At 46.1% G+C, this 13,762-nt stretch overlaps 1 protein-coding gene across 1 annotated transcript in view; it reads right to left on the reverse strand.

The window, feature by feature from the left end:
• The window catches only part of TTC34 (tetratricopeptide repeat domain 34), a 183,494-nt gene that overhangs the window by 147,960 nt on the left and 21,772 nt on the right, over positions 1-13,762 (reverse strand). Inside the window, exons 2-3 of the mRNA XM_063941789.1 lie at positions 7,292-8,961; positions 5,257-5,482 (exon numbers count right to left, since the gene is read on the reverse strand). Of these exons, the coding sequence (XP_063797859.1) occupies positions 5,257-5,482; positions 7,292-8,895 (1,830 nt within the window). The 5' untranslated portion in view covers positions 8,896-8,961. The remainder of the gene's footprint in view (positions 1-5,256; positions 5,483-7,291; positions 8,962-13,762) is intronic.

Raw genomic sequence — 13,762 nt, forward strand, 5'->3', positions numbered from 1 at the left:
ATGTATGCAATTAAACATATCCTTACGTGCCAAACGACACGTGTGATCTAACCCCTCACATGCCCATGCGGTCTCACATACGTGGGCAAAACAATCAGGACAGCAAAACCGAGGATGGCATTACATCGTTCCGTACTGAAAGTGGTACTTTCAACTGGAGTACCGGATCAACCTGCTGCACGCCATTGGATACAGGCTAAGCATCAACTTATTGATCATGAACCAGCGCGACTCAGAAGGTGACTGGGATGGGTCACTGTTAAAGCTTGAATCCAAATGGAATCCAAATGGATAAACACTCTAGACACCATTGCCCCAAATGATGACTGACGGACCGGCTCTGAAAAGGATTGTGGGAGAGATGCTGTAGCTGCACATGCACAGCAGCTCCGCCGGCGGCCATTTTTCTTGCCGCTTCAGTTAATGCTGCCACGATCAGAGCTGAGCTCCGATCGCAGCAGCCGGCCTGCAAAAGGGGATGACGGGTAGCCACTGAGTGGACGACCGGAGCAGCCAAATGGAATCCGGTCCGGCATCCCGGTGTGCCAATCCGCTCCTGATAGCTGCTAATAAAACAAATGAAACCCAAAATGTAAGGTGTTCCAAGGCTTCTCATAAACAAAGCCGTCATGACAAAGAGTGTGGTATAGAAGATCTACACTGTGTATATAGACAGTCAATAGGTCAAACCCATATGGTCGACATGCATTAGGTTGAAATGGTCAAAAGGTTGACAGGTAAAAGGTAGACAGTGGGCAAGGTCGATAGGTACAAAAGCTTGACAGGGTCAAAAGATCGACATGACAATGGTCAACGCAAAAATGGTCGACACAAGTTTTTTTTTTTTTAGTGTGTCATTTTATATATTTCAGCATATGTTGACCACAATGACTGCTTCATGCAAGGTGCCTCGCTCCACTACCACTATGCTTGGCACAGGTTACTATTCCGAGGCGTAGTCCACGTGGATAGTACAGTAAATCAAGCAAAAGTTGAAAAAAACAAACAAAACTTGTGTCGACCATTTGTGTTTCAACCATTGTCATATCTACCTTTTATCTGTCAACCTTTTGACCATGTTGACCTATTGACTGTTGACCTATACATTTGAACCCCATGACAATACACCGATAGGGGTGTCCTTTCCATAATTGTCCCTTTAGTATCTCCATGCTCTCTGTATTTTATGAAGAGCTTTTCTGTACTTCATTGTTTCTGTAATGAATTATGCTAATTCTGTTAAGCGTCTTGAGTCCTATTGGTGAAAGAGCGCTATATAAATATAATATTATTATTATAGATATGTACAGTATGTGGGAGTCATCACTTTTGCATGCAGTATACCATGCCAGCCAAATATTTTTATTTCACCAGGACAGTGGACTTTGAAAATGGTCTTGGGCTTTCCAGAGTCTATTGTGCATGCGCAGGTCTCTGGGAAAATGGCGCAGCTTCCATTTTCCCAGTGATTTTCCTATTGCGCTTGTGCAAAACGCATGTGTAGCGCTGCTGCTTCCAATGCATGGCTCCGGAAAGGTCCAGTAAGTATTAATGAAATGGGTGCAGGGTGTGCAGTGTGGGCTCTTGTGCACCATACACCCTACAGCCATTTTTGGTAAGCTATTTCTGTGGACAGCAGTGGTCAGCACAGGCGGTGTGGCAGACAAATCACTAATTGTCTATGTGAGAAGTTTATCCAGCAGATATCTCATCTAGTGCAACAAATATATTCCGACACAATATTAACATCTAATAAAGACTGTACCAGTTTCCTCTGACTCAAGAGGAAATGATTGTATTATCTTAGATAATTACTTACCTCTTAGGCAATCTGTATACCGGAGCCCCATTGTGGTTATCCCTGCCATTGCTGTACTATGCTGCACTACAGATAAGTGATCTGACAATCACCTACCCCTCTCTTCCTGCACACACACACACACACACACACACACACACACACACACACACACACACACACACACACACACACACACACACACACACACCTCACTGCACATGTGCCAATCTTCTGGAAACATGGTGAATGTGCCATGGCTTCCATTGAGACCTGTGGCACAGATCTCTGCAACCATGGCGCTTGCTCCATGTTCCCGGTTATACCTGCTAAGGAGAGATAAGTGTTTTGAATAAGTGTATGGTGTGCGGTGTGGGCGCTCCCATGCTGCACACCCTGCACCCCTTATAAAGAGCGTCAGACTGGTGGCATGAAGGACCCACCGGGGGAATGCAGTGGTAGGGGCCCATGCTTAGGGGTGTGGCCAGTCTCTAGAGGGGGTGTGGCCAGCTGCCACAGAGGCTTGGCTAACCATTAGAAAGTGCATGGGCTGGGCCCCTTTATAAATATATATAGTCCATACTGTGTACATGATAATGTATCAGATATTATAAATATAACAATGCTTCTATTACATACTTACCCACTCTAACAAAGGAGCAGGTCATCCTCCCACATTCCATAGTGCAATTAAATCTTAATTTGACAGTGGCAAATTAGCGTAAGAGTAAATTATGTAATTGTACCTTAAGTTTTTATATATTTAAGAACATATGAAGGATTTTCATTGTAATTATGTACACTTTATGTCAATTTCATTTTTTTAATCAAATTTTCCACTTTCAGCAAAAGCCAGGTGCAGTCACACTGTTCAGCACATTTGTCTCTGGGACTGCTTTGGGGAAATGCTTTTTGGCACCTTTCGATCGTTACATAAGAAATACAGTGGATTTTGTCAAATTTTCCTGAGTTGTATTGAAAGCATGTTCTCTTATTCGCAGTGTTGAGCACAGTATATTCACAAATGATTTTAGCAAGTACTATATCGCCCCCTGCTGACAAAAAGTACTAAGTACATCCAGAAATGTATGCAGGGCCTAATTCAAACCTGATCTGGGCAGCGATTTTTGCTGTCCTGTGATCAGATAGTCGCCGCCTACTGGGGGACTGTATTTGAGCTGTGCAAGTGTGCGAATGCATGTGTAGCAGAGCTGCACAAACTGATTTTGTGCAGTCCCTGCGCAGCCTAGGGCTTACTCAGCCGCTGCGATCACTTCAGCCTGTCCGGGACCGGATTTGACGTCAGACACCCTCCCTGCAAACGCTTGGACACGCCTGTGTTTTTCCAAACACTCCCAGAAAACGGTCAGTTGCCACCCACAAACGCCCTCTGCCTGTCAGTCTCCTTGCGATCGCCCGTGCGATCCTTTTTTCGCACCGTCCCATCGCTATGCACAGATGCCTGGTGCAGTCGTCCAATGCGCCTACGCATTGCAGTGCATATGCATGCGCAGTTCAGACCTGATCGCAGACTGTGAGAAAACGCAGCCTAGCAATCAGGTCTGAATTACCCCCTAAGTTTTAACATAGGTTAGGTTTATTTTCATCTTATAGTAAAGTATTGAAAAAGTAACAAGCTATCCCCCATTGTTCCATCTTACTTTGATTATGTTGGTCCCTTCCCGGATGACCTCCTCTGCACTTTTGTGGTCCATGAGGATTTGTTCATAATTTGCAAGTTCTATGGGCCTAATTCATATTTGCAAGGAAATGCACAGCCGCAAAGAAGTGGCTGCGCAACTCTGTATAATTGAAATTGTAATGCGGCAGGAGGCGTCTGTAGGTGATAGATGCCTCCTGTTAGCATTTGTGAGATTCGAGTGCGACATCTGAGGATGCAGCCTTGGAACACCAGCATAACCATCGGTCATGATTCGTGATGTTTTCAGGCAGCGGTCAGTCTGTGTAAGCTGAAACTCTGTAGGATCCAGAAACCCATGTCCAGTAAGTCTGCCCCCGATGATGTAGATCCTGGACCTGTCACTCCTGCAAAACAGGAGTGGCAACCCCCCATTTTGGAAGAATGCTGCTGGTTGCTGCCCCCCAAACGCTGCAGCATATCACATACTGGCTGACGGGGCTGCGCAGACCCCATACATTTGATTTGTACGTAAACAATCAGGTTTGTATTCATAAATAGAGGACTAAGCATGAGAGAAGAGCTGAATGCCTATATCCTGTGCGGTATTTGCGTTTTCCCTGTGTTTGCCTGGTTTACCTCCCACAGACCAAAATTATACTGGTAGCTTACTTGGCTTCTGCCTAAGGGCCTGATTCAGTGCAGAACTCTGCAATGTGCATGCGTCAAGGTGCCGCTGCGCACCCACATACAATGAAAATTCCACTGCAAAGTGATTGACTGGAAGTGACCGTCTCGGGGTGTTAATGGGGAGTGGCTGTAAAAATGCAGGCGTGTCATGGCCGTTTTTGGGGTGTGTACCTGATGTCACTTGCTGATATCAGTAGTTGTGAGGTCGAGAAAAAGTTCGAACAAAGAGGCCTCTTGCCTTGCCCCCCGCCCCAATTTGGCCACAGCACCCCACCCCTCTCCCTCCCCCTCCGCTGCCTGTATGCTGGCCAGGGCATCCCAGTGTGTCCACTCAACACTAACCTCCAGCTCAAACCTGACGACATTCTGGTTGCCCCCTCCGGGAGGAAGCAGCCAGGTCGGCAAAGTGGGGGGAGTGGTGCGGCATGAGGAGGCATAGTGGGGGCATGACATCATCATGGCCTCACTGACACAATTCAGCGCGAATCACATCATCGGACAACCCACCACACATCGACACCTGCGCCGAACTGCTGGGGACTGTGGGTGGGGGGTGTCCAGCTGGGAGACTTGCCCACTCCTCCGGGAGGCCGGGAGCGCCACCTTATTTTCAGGAGCTCCAGCTCCTATGGCAGTGTACCTCGGGATCTGCGCTCCGCATGTATAGACTGCATACAGGGCAGAGCCAAGTCACCTTATCAGCGGCACAGAAGTGATGTGTCAAGTGACGCTGATGAGGGGACTAGGGAGCCACATATGAAGTAAGGGCACGTGGAACGTAGAGCCACGGCAGTCCCGGTCTGAGAACAGTTGCCGCCCCTGTCATCTTCCCCCCCACTTAATCCAGACCTGTATACAAGAGTTGCATGTCAAATTAATCAACACAGTCGCCTAGTGCATCCTAGTTGCATCGCATTGCGACAAAGACACATTTTAGGCCACACAAAAAACAAAAAACGGACCTAGTGCTCCGAGAGGGGCTGTTTGGTGCAACTGCAGCAATGATGTATGAGAACACATCTGTACATAAAGAATACTACAGCAATACTAACTATACTGTTCATGCAGAAAGTTGATTCTAAGCCCAATGCTGCCATCTGGTGGCTATACAGACACTTGCAGACGATACCTGGTTTCCATCGTAAATAAATCCTTTTTTGAACTGCAGCAAGGCAAGCCTGGCGAGCACGGGGGATCTTTGAGAACTGCTGTTGAGCGCTAGAGACAGCATCTTGCGAGCTTCTTCTATGCGATCCATTTGGTAGAGGGCGTCTGTGCAGAGGATCCGGCACACGTCATCGGTAGTGTCCAACATCATGAGGAGGATGCCCAGCTGGTGCACACCTGAAACATCACTAAAGAATAAGCTAAATTATGGACCCTGTTATTGGCTTCTCTACTAATACAGTGTACAGACAGTGGTGTAGGGCGGCAGCTAGAACGTCTTTCTGCTACTATTACAAATCTTCCAATGAGGAAAACTGATCTGCTCGTTGTAAAGTACCAATGTAATTTACAAATCAGAAAAAGTACAATGCTTCTTTATGTGCACCATCGCGCCTATTTGTCCGCCATCCGCATTTCGAGTTGCACACTTGCTTCTCGGCCGTTGACAGAATCCCCACTAGAATTGGTCAACACCAAAGTTTGCGGATAAACGTGAAAATGCAGGCGATGGAAACAGTAAGAGACGGCAGTGATAAGCCTCATGTACCTCTCTAATGAATCACAAGAGCGAGGGGACACCAGGACAATATTTATTATACGTCAGAGGATGCAGCATCGGATCGCATTGGGAGACCGTTGTTCAGCTGAGTAAACTTTGGGTTACGCAGACTGCCCGTCGCAGCTCCATAAACAAAGTCAGGATATATGAGTCTGCAGACGCCAACCTTGTCTTCCGCAATCCCAGAAGACAAGGGTGACATGCCCCTGTTTTTTCAGAAGCGCTGATGGTGGCATCCCCTCCCTGCCCCCAAACAGCCATATCCTGTCAATCAGGCTGTGGCTTTTGGGCATTGTGAGCGTGATCGCAGGACTCGTACTCCACATACACAGAACGGATCCGATGCATGCGCAGATCGCCCACCATCGTATTAGTACATAAATACCCATTTATTGCAGAAATGTGAAGGTGGCAATGATGTCTTAAGGGTTGAAGGCTTGTGAGTGTATGGTGCTATGGAGTACTATTTTTCTGGAAAAATGTGTTTAGGATCTACGGGTTTGGGGATAAAACTATTAAAAAAGTTATAGATAGATAGATACATACATACCTCCCAACTGTCCCTATTTTCGCGGGTCAGTCACGTTTTTTTGGGACTGTCCCGCTGTCCCACCCGTGGGCCGCAGTGTCGCATGGTGTGGGGGGTGGGGGGGGGGGGGAAGTTGGGAGGCTCCTGTCACTGCTGCTCTGTTTAGCAGGGCAGCGGTGAATAGACGCTATGCGCATGCACACAGCGTCTATTCACGGGGAGACAGAGGAAGATGGGGCATGCCCCCTCAGTGACAAAAACAGGGGCATGGCTTGCGAACGTGGCACTCCCTCAAAGCCACACCCCTAGAATTTCCAAAACATCACATCATCCGCCTTCACTTATCTGCCATTAACACATCTACGAACAAATTCTTTGACATGCGGGGGGGACGCCCAGCACAGGGCAAGTCCGCCCCGCATGCCGGGTCCGGTTCCCCCCACAGACATGCAAAAGCATCGTACGACGGCAATGCTTTTGCATGTTTAGAGTAGCCCCCTGCCTACGCAGCCTAGTTGCGAAGGCAGACAGCTACCCACCATGTTTTGGGTCGCAGCGGCTGTGTGTGACGTCACATAGCCACTGCGACCCACCCCAGCAACGGTCCAGACATGCCTCCATTGTCCAGACCATGCCCCTTAAGCACCCACAAAACATGGCATCGACGCCCCGTTCCCACCCCCTCCAGGTCTAAAACTGCGTTCTGAAGAGAATGCAGTTTAGGACCTTGCACATGCACGTACCGGCGTACTCGCATGCGCAGATGTGTAAAAGTCACTTCATAGTGATTTTTGCACATCAGCAACAGGGTCTGAATTAGGTGCAAAGTTACATATATCAACTTACAGTATATAGCTTAGTTACAATATATATTGTTTACTATTTTTGTAGCTTGTAGTTATGTATTACCATTCTTTAGATGAGACTCTATCCTGCTCGGACATGTTTCTTCTGTTCAGTATCCCATTTTCATCTGTACCGGAGCACTTTCTGTGCAGCATCTTTTCCCCTTCCTCCTGTAAGACTTTGTAGAGAAGACCTCTTTGGTTCCAAGGCACATAAGATTTAATAGTAAGGAAAGTCTCATCTAGTTTTAGCTTACAGGCTGTGACATAGTCTAGGGCAGTTAGATATGAGCTTCCACTTATCATGCGCACTAGTCCTCTCCCACAGAGAGCTTTCACGCAGCTGGAAGGGTGCGGAGACTCATCTTCTATAATCTTCTGAAAGTCCTTCAGCGCCTCTTGGTGTTCATTCCTGTGGAAGTAGCAAAAGCCTCGTAGTACATATAACGTGTTTTGATAGGTCTTTTTATCAGAATTAATTTGCTGGTTGCAAATGTCTAGACAGGCTCGAAAATCTCCAGCAAGAAGTTTGCAGTCAGCCAGACGGACGTTCATCTCCCGATTGTTCTCAGCAGAACACTGAATCAAAAACTCCAGGGCCTTTATGATAGGAAAGAGAGTCTCTGCACCTGTATCAGATCTGAGCTCAGGGCGAGCCCGCACAACTTCTCGAAAGTCCCTGAATTCCATTTCTATGCAAGACTTGGAGCGCTCCATTACTCTAGCAATGTCTGCTGCAGAGAAGATCTCCGTAAACCTCTTCCTGGCGTGACCGGGGCTGACTGTAAAGGCCTCAGCTAAGTCCTGAACCATTTCTTTTGTGCGGCATCCTAAAGAGTAGTAGGCTGCAGCACGGTCCACCAGGAGACAAGATATCTTCTCTTCTTTGATTTTGGTTTCTAGAGACAAAGCCTTAATGGCCCGAGAATAAACAGCTATGCACTCTTCAAACTTACATTCCTCAAACAAGTAAGCGGCCTGTGTTTTGCATATCTGGAGGTCATCGGGCACTAGCGCTGCTAGAAAACTGTAGCAGTCATGAAGCAAGACTTGCATGTTCCCTTGTGTGTTATTGTTCTCGTAAGAAGAAACATAGTCATGAAAGGCGTTGATGACTTGAGGCAGATACTCTCTTTGTTTTGTACATATATATTGCTTTGCTTCCTCCTTCTGTTTCGTGAATACTTGGATATAATCGACTACCCCGTTGGCTGAGTGAGAGCGAGACAGTATCCATGCCAGTCCTCGAGTCAACAAAAGTTCTAGTGAAAATTGAGGATACGCACTCAGCAAAGAGTTGCATCTGGCCACAACCTCCTCATATCGTCCACTTTTAAGGAACGTTCCCATTTTAAATAAGGAAGCAGCACAATTATTTGGGCAGAGCATTGAGAGGAACACAGCTGCGATCCCTGGGTTGAGGGACACAATGGCCATGCCATCACATTTTATTTTTGGAATGTCACATTCGACCAGGCACCATTCCTGCAAAGTGTTAATGACTTCATTGTACTGTCCATCGTCCAGCGACTGTACCCTTTGTAGAGCAATGGGGGCGTTGCAGCTAAAAGCTGCCATGTAAAAGGCAGTGGACACTCTGATCTGTTTTTGAAGAAGATATTCGTAGGCCTCTCTGCATAACCGACCAGGGACATCTTGACCCGACATCTTTATTCCTTCTGATTTGCACAGATCTACAGTATAGGATCATGTCTTCATCTTCCAGGCGAATACCTGCAAAATATAATAATTAATTGCATCCCATACTTATTACAGGAGAGATGCCATCATGATGGTTTCTGAACAGGAACAGGACAGTCAAAGGGAAAATTTAAGTAAATGAATATAATAAATGATACAATCTTTTCTATATATCATTATACCCATTTATATTTGGAAATTCTGGACAGTGAAGTTTGAGGACTTAAAATTCATGTGGTGTTGGGGGAGGCAATGGGCAGTGTAAGGGGCACGTGGACAGGTAAGAGGGCATTTGTATGGCTGGCCCCCTTGCAGAATACTGAGATGCATGTGCCTTCCTTAATATCATATTCTTGATGGGTCTGCCCCTGGGGCACCGATTTGTCCCATCTTCCTCATGTCAGAAGCTGGCTATACCACTGCCCATTTGTTTAGTGGCACTGATAGTGCTGACTTGTGCTTTCAGTTTCACTAATAAAAGTAAAATAATAGTCAAAATATAGATACAAATATAAAAAAATAATGTTTTAAGTAACAATATAAATTTGTTGTAGAAAAAAATGATTTATTCAAATTCTAAAGCATGTTTTATGAATTTGTGTTATATCACCAGTATCCTTTGATGACCCTTGTTAAATAGGCTTTGCATAGGGAAACTATCACTGGCAAAACATTGAGCATTGGGGGTCATTCCGAGTTGATCGCTAGCAGAAAATGTTCGCTGTGCAGCGTTGATGCAAAAAAAGGCACTTCTGCGCATGCGTACTTGCACAACGGCCGATGTAGTTTCACACAAGGTCTAGCGAAGCTTTTCAGTCGCACTGCTGGCCGCAAAGTGATTGACAGGAAGAGGGCGTTTCTGGGTGTCAACTGACCGTTTTCAGGGAGTGATCGAAAAAAAGCAGGTGTGCCTGGAAAAACGCAGGCGTGGCTGGGCGAACGTAGGGCGTGTTTGTGACGTCAAAACAGGAACTGAACAGTCTGAAGTCATCGCAAGCGCTGAGTAGGTCTGAAGCTACTCTGAAACTGCACAAAATTATTTTGTAGCCGCTCTGCGATCCTTTCGTTCGCACTTCTGCTAAGCTAAGATACACTCCCAGTGGGAGGCGGCATAGCTTTTGCACGGCTGCTAAAAACAGCTAGCGAGCGATCAACTCGGAATGACCCCTATTACCTCTTACAATATTAGTGCATTCAGTTGCAGTAACCTCTTGAAGATGGGACCATAGGCACGCATGCTGATGCTATACCATATGTACAGTATACAGTATATTGGACCTCATTCAGGTTCAGTAGCAGATTCTGCTACTGCTTCCTATCGCATGCTGGGGGCCGCCCAACACAGAGCAAGACTGCCCATCATGCAAAGTGCCGCCCAGCGATGCGTATGCAGGCGCTCCACTGATATCTTTTGCTTTGCAGCGGCTGCGTGTGATGTCACGCAGCCACCCCAAAAACGGTCTGGTCCGTACATGCCTGCGTTGTCCAGACCACTCCCCCAAAATGCCGCGTTTACGCCCACATTGTCATATCCTTCCGGGATGTAATCATACTATGAAATTTCTCCCACACACGCTGCAGCCGCTGTGCATGCGCACAAGTCTGATAATCATCCATTTGTGTTTTTTGGACTTCTGCGATCCAACCTGAATTAGGCCCATGGTACATAGGGACTATTTATTACAATTCACATTTTTTATGTGGTTGTGATGAGATAAATTCAACTAAATGAGCAAAGGGAAATGTAATATTTTTGCTTGAATTTAGCAAAACTATTTTGTCGAGATACTGGCCCCCGATAAGAGCCCACCCTGGCAGAGAGTTACACACAAAGTGATAGCTACAGTACTGCTGTCACTATGCTTCCCGGATTGGTCCCAGCCTGCCAAATGTGCACATGCACCAGTAAGGGACGATGGGGAGGGATCCTAGGATCCCTTCCGGTAAAATGTGCAAAATAGTAACACATGGACTACCGCCATCTGAAAATGGTGCTAGCTATCGGGGCCAAGTTCCAGAATGTTTTGGTGAATATGACAGTTTAGGATCCCCATTAAAACATTATGGGGGGCTGCTTTTGTGTCAGAAATGGAGGGACCGCAGTATCACCAATATCTGCCGCGGAACCCCCTTCATGGTTCTAAGAGAAGCTAAAATGTTGCTGGTCTCCAGCAAAATGACTTTCATAAATATGACTGTTAGAATGTGAAGATTATGAAGTTTCAAGTATAATTGTCCTTGTTGCTAAATATCATCTTATATTTGCTGTCTCCCCATTACGATGATGTAACCCCAGCTGTTCTCTAGGTGCAGATGGACCATATGTGGCGTGTTATTATTTCTATGTATATTTCCCCATCCTTTATGTATTAGCAGTGTCACAGCCTAGACCATGAGCGTATCTTACAAAGTGTGGGCAGAGGAGCACCAACTCATTACAGAAGAGTGTCCATGCATTGCATGGATCTGTGAAAGCCCTATGAGAAGGCAGGAGGTGGCAAAGTGATATTCATCAGACAGAAGTGTATGGAAGACTTTGTGTGTTAGATAATGTATAGACTGAAGTATAGCAACCATCCTGGCTGGCAGATCTCAGTGGCCTTTTATTGCACTTTTCTGTCAGCGATATGTTGATATCCCCTTCATAAGTCAAAAGTAAAAATGGTGACAGTCAATAGGTCAACACCAAATGGTCGCCATGAATTTGGTCGACATGGTCAAGAGATCAGCAGGTTCAAATGGTCTACATGACAATGGTTGACAAGTTTTTTTTACATTTTTTTTAATGTTTTAAATTTTCAAACTTTACCATCCATGTGGACTATGATTGGGAATAGTAAACTGTGCCAAGCGCAGTGGTAGCTGAATGAGGCACCTTGCCTGAAGCTTGGTGAGTGAACGCAGTACACTAATTTGGGTTCCACGTGCTGAAAGGTAAAATCTGACACCAAAAACAAAAAACAAATTCAAAACACGTCGACCTTTTCATGTATCGGCCATTTCTGCGTCGACCTTTTGACCCTGTCAACCTTGTGCATGGTGACCATTTGGTGTCGACTCATTGACCCATTACCGATCTGAGATCCTCGGCAAAACTTGAACTGCGTATGCGTGATTTGTGTCTTGCACAGGCACAGTACTGATGAAGGGTGAAGTGTTTACTGGGAATGTGGGTCCTTATCAGCTCATGCATGCCAGTGTGGAGACAGGTGTCTCACGAAAGTGTGCATGAGCTGCCTCTTATAATTGTGCATGTGCGACCCATGTGCTATTGTGAAATTCACAAGAGAAGCAGGATACAGTCGTGCATTGGAAGATTCTTGTAAAATGATCACCACAATAGCATGTGTAATTACCGCTACCTACGGAAAATTCTTTATAAATATAACCTTATAAATTTTAGGAACATATCTAAACCTAAGCTTGAAAGGACATAAGTGCAAGGGTTAGTTGGTGTCTTGGCGAGGATACTCCCTCGAGCTGTGTACACACTGGCCGATATATCGGCCGTTCTATTGAACGCCCGATATATCGCGGGTCGGTCGGCCAGTGTGTACGAGCGATAGGTCTGTGAACGACGGAGCTCATAGACCTATCGCTTGGTCCCTGCTGCACATCCGATGGCCAATATATCATTAGATATATTGGCACGTGGATGTGTGTGTTCGGGCAGCCAGCCGACCGCCCGTACACAAGCTGCAGGAGCCGGTGGTGACTGAAATCTGAACTGGGTGGGCGTGTGTAAATGCCCGCCCAGTTTGTGATGTCAGTCCCCAACGTATCGAGCAGTGTGTTTGCATAGCACGCTACCCAATTCGGCTTTAGATATACAGTATCTGCAGATCAATTGATCTGCAGATATATCTTTAGGTGTCTACCCAGCATAAGGCTATATGAGTGACATGAGGTGTGGACAGGAGTTGATTCTGACATGGATTCTGTTAGAAGTGGAGAGCGCTACTGCAACAACATGGCTTCTCAAGGGATGATGCTTCATTCTTTTACCAAGATGGCAACCAGTACAATTACTACACATGAGTGGTGCCATCACTGTATATAAGAGATACAGTGGGAGATGGACGTCTCCCCCTTTGCTCCAGAGAACTGTAAGCTTTTGCCAGCTTTGACTGCTGTTCTACTACATGCACCCTTACTGCATACAGTACCGGAGTCAGTCACCGGCTGATGAGCTGCCTAACCTACATTCCACTTCATGCTTCTCCTTATCCAGTGCACAGTGAGAACGGATGTACAATTACCTATGCAATAAGCTGCACTGCCTAGTTAAGATACTGGACGTGTGCCTCGGTGTGTACATAACTCAGCTAAACCACTAAATTGAACACACATTTCCAACAGTTTCAACATTCGAAGACTTGGATTGTTTCAGTTTATTTCTACTCTATCACTTCCTCTGGCATTCCCATCGGCTACATATGGGCCCAGACTGTCTCTTTCTCCAGTACTCCTGAACTCATTAGCAGGTTTATGTCACCCTGGGACCTGATCGCAGCAGCAAACTTTTTCTCTAATGGGCAAAACCATGTGCATTGCAGGTGGGGCAGATACAGCATGTGCAGAGAGAGTTAGATTTGGGTGGGGTGTGTTCAAACTAGAGATGTGCGGTGAGCACTTTTTGTGTTTTGGTTTTGGATCTGGATCCCTGCTCGTATTTTGGATCTGGATTGGTTTTGCCATTTGAATCTGGATGATTTTTGAAAAAACATAAAAACAGCTAAAATCACAGAATTTGGGGGTAATTTTGATCCTATGGTATGATTAACCTCAATAACATTAATTTCCACTCATTTCCAGTCTATTCTGAGCACCTCAC

The sequence above is a fragment of the Pseudophryne corroboree genome, chromosome 10 (assembly GCF_028390025.1).
Source record: "Pseudophryne corroboree isolate aPseCor3 chromosome 10, aPseCor3.hap2, whole genome shotgun sequence".
Classification (NCBI taxonomy): Eukaryota; Metazoa; Chordata; class Amphibia; order Anura; family Myobatrachidae; genus Pseudophryne; species Pseudophryne corroboree.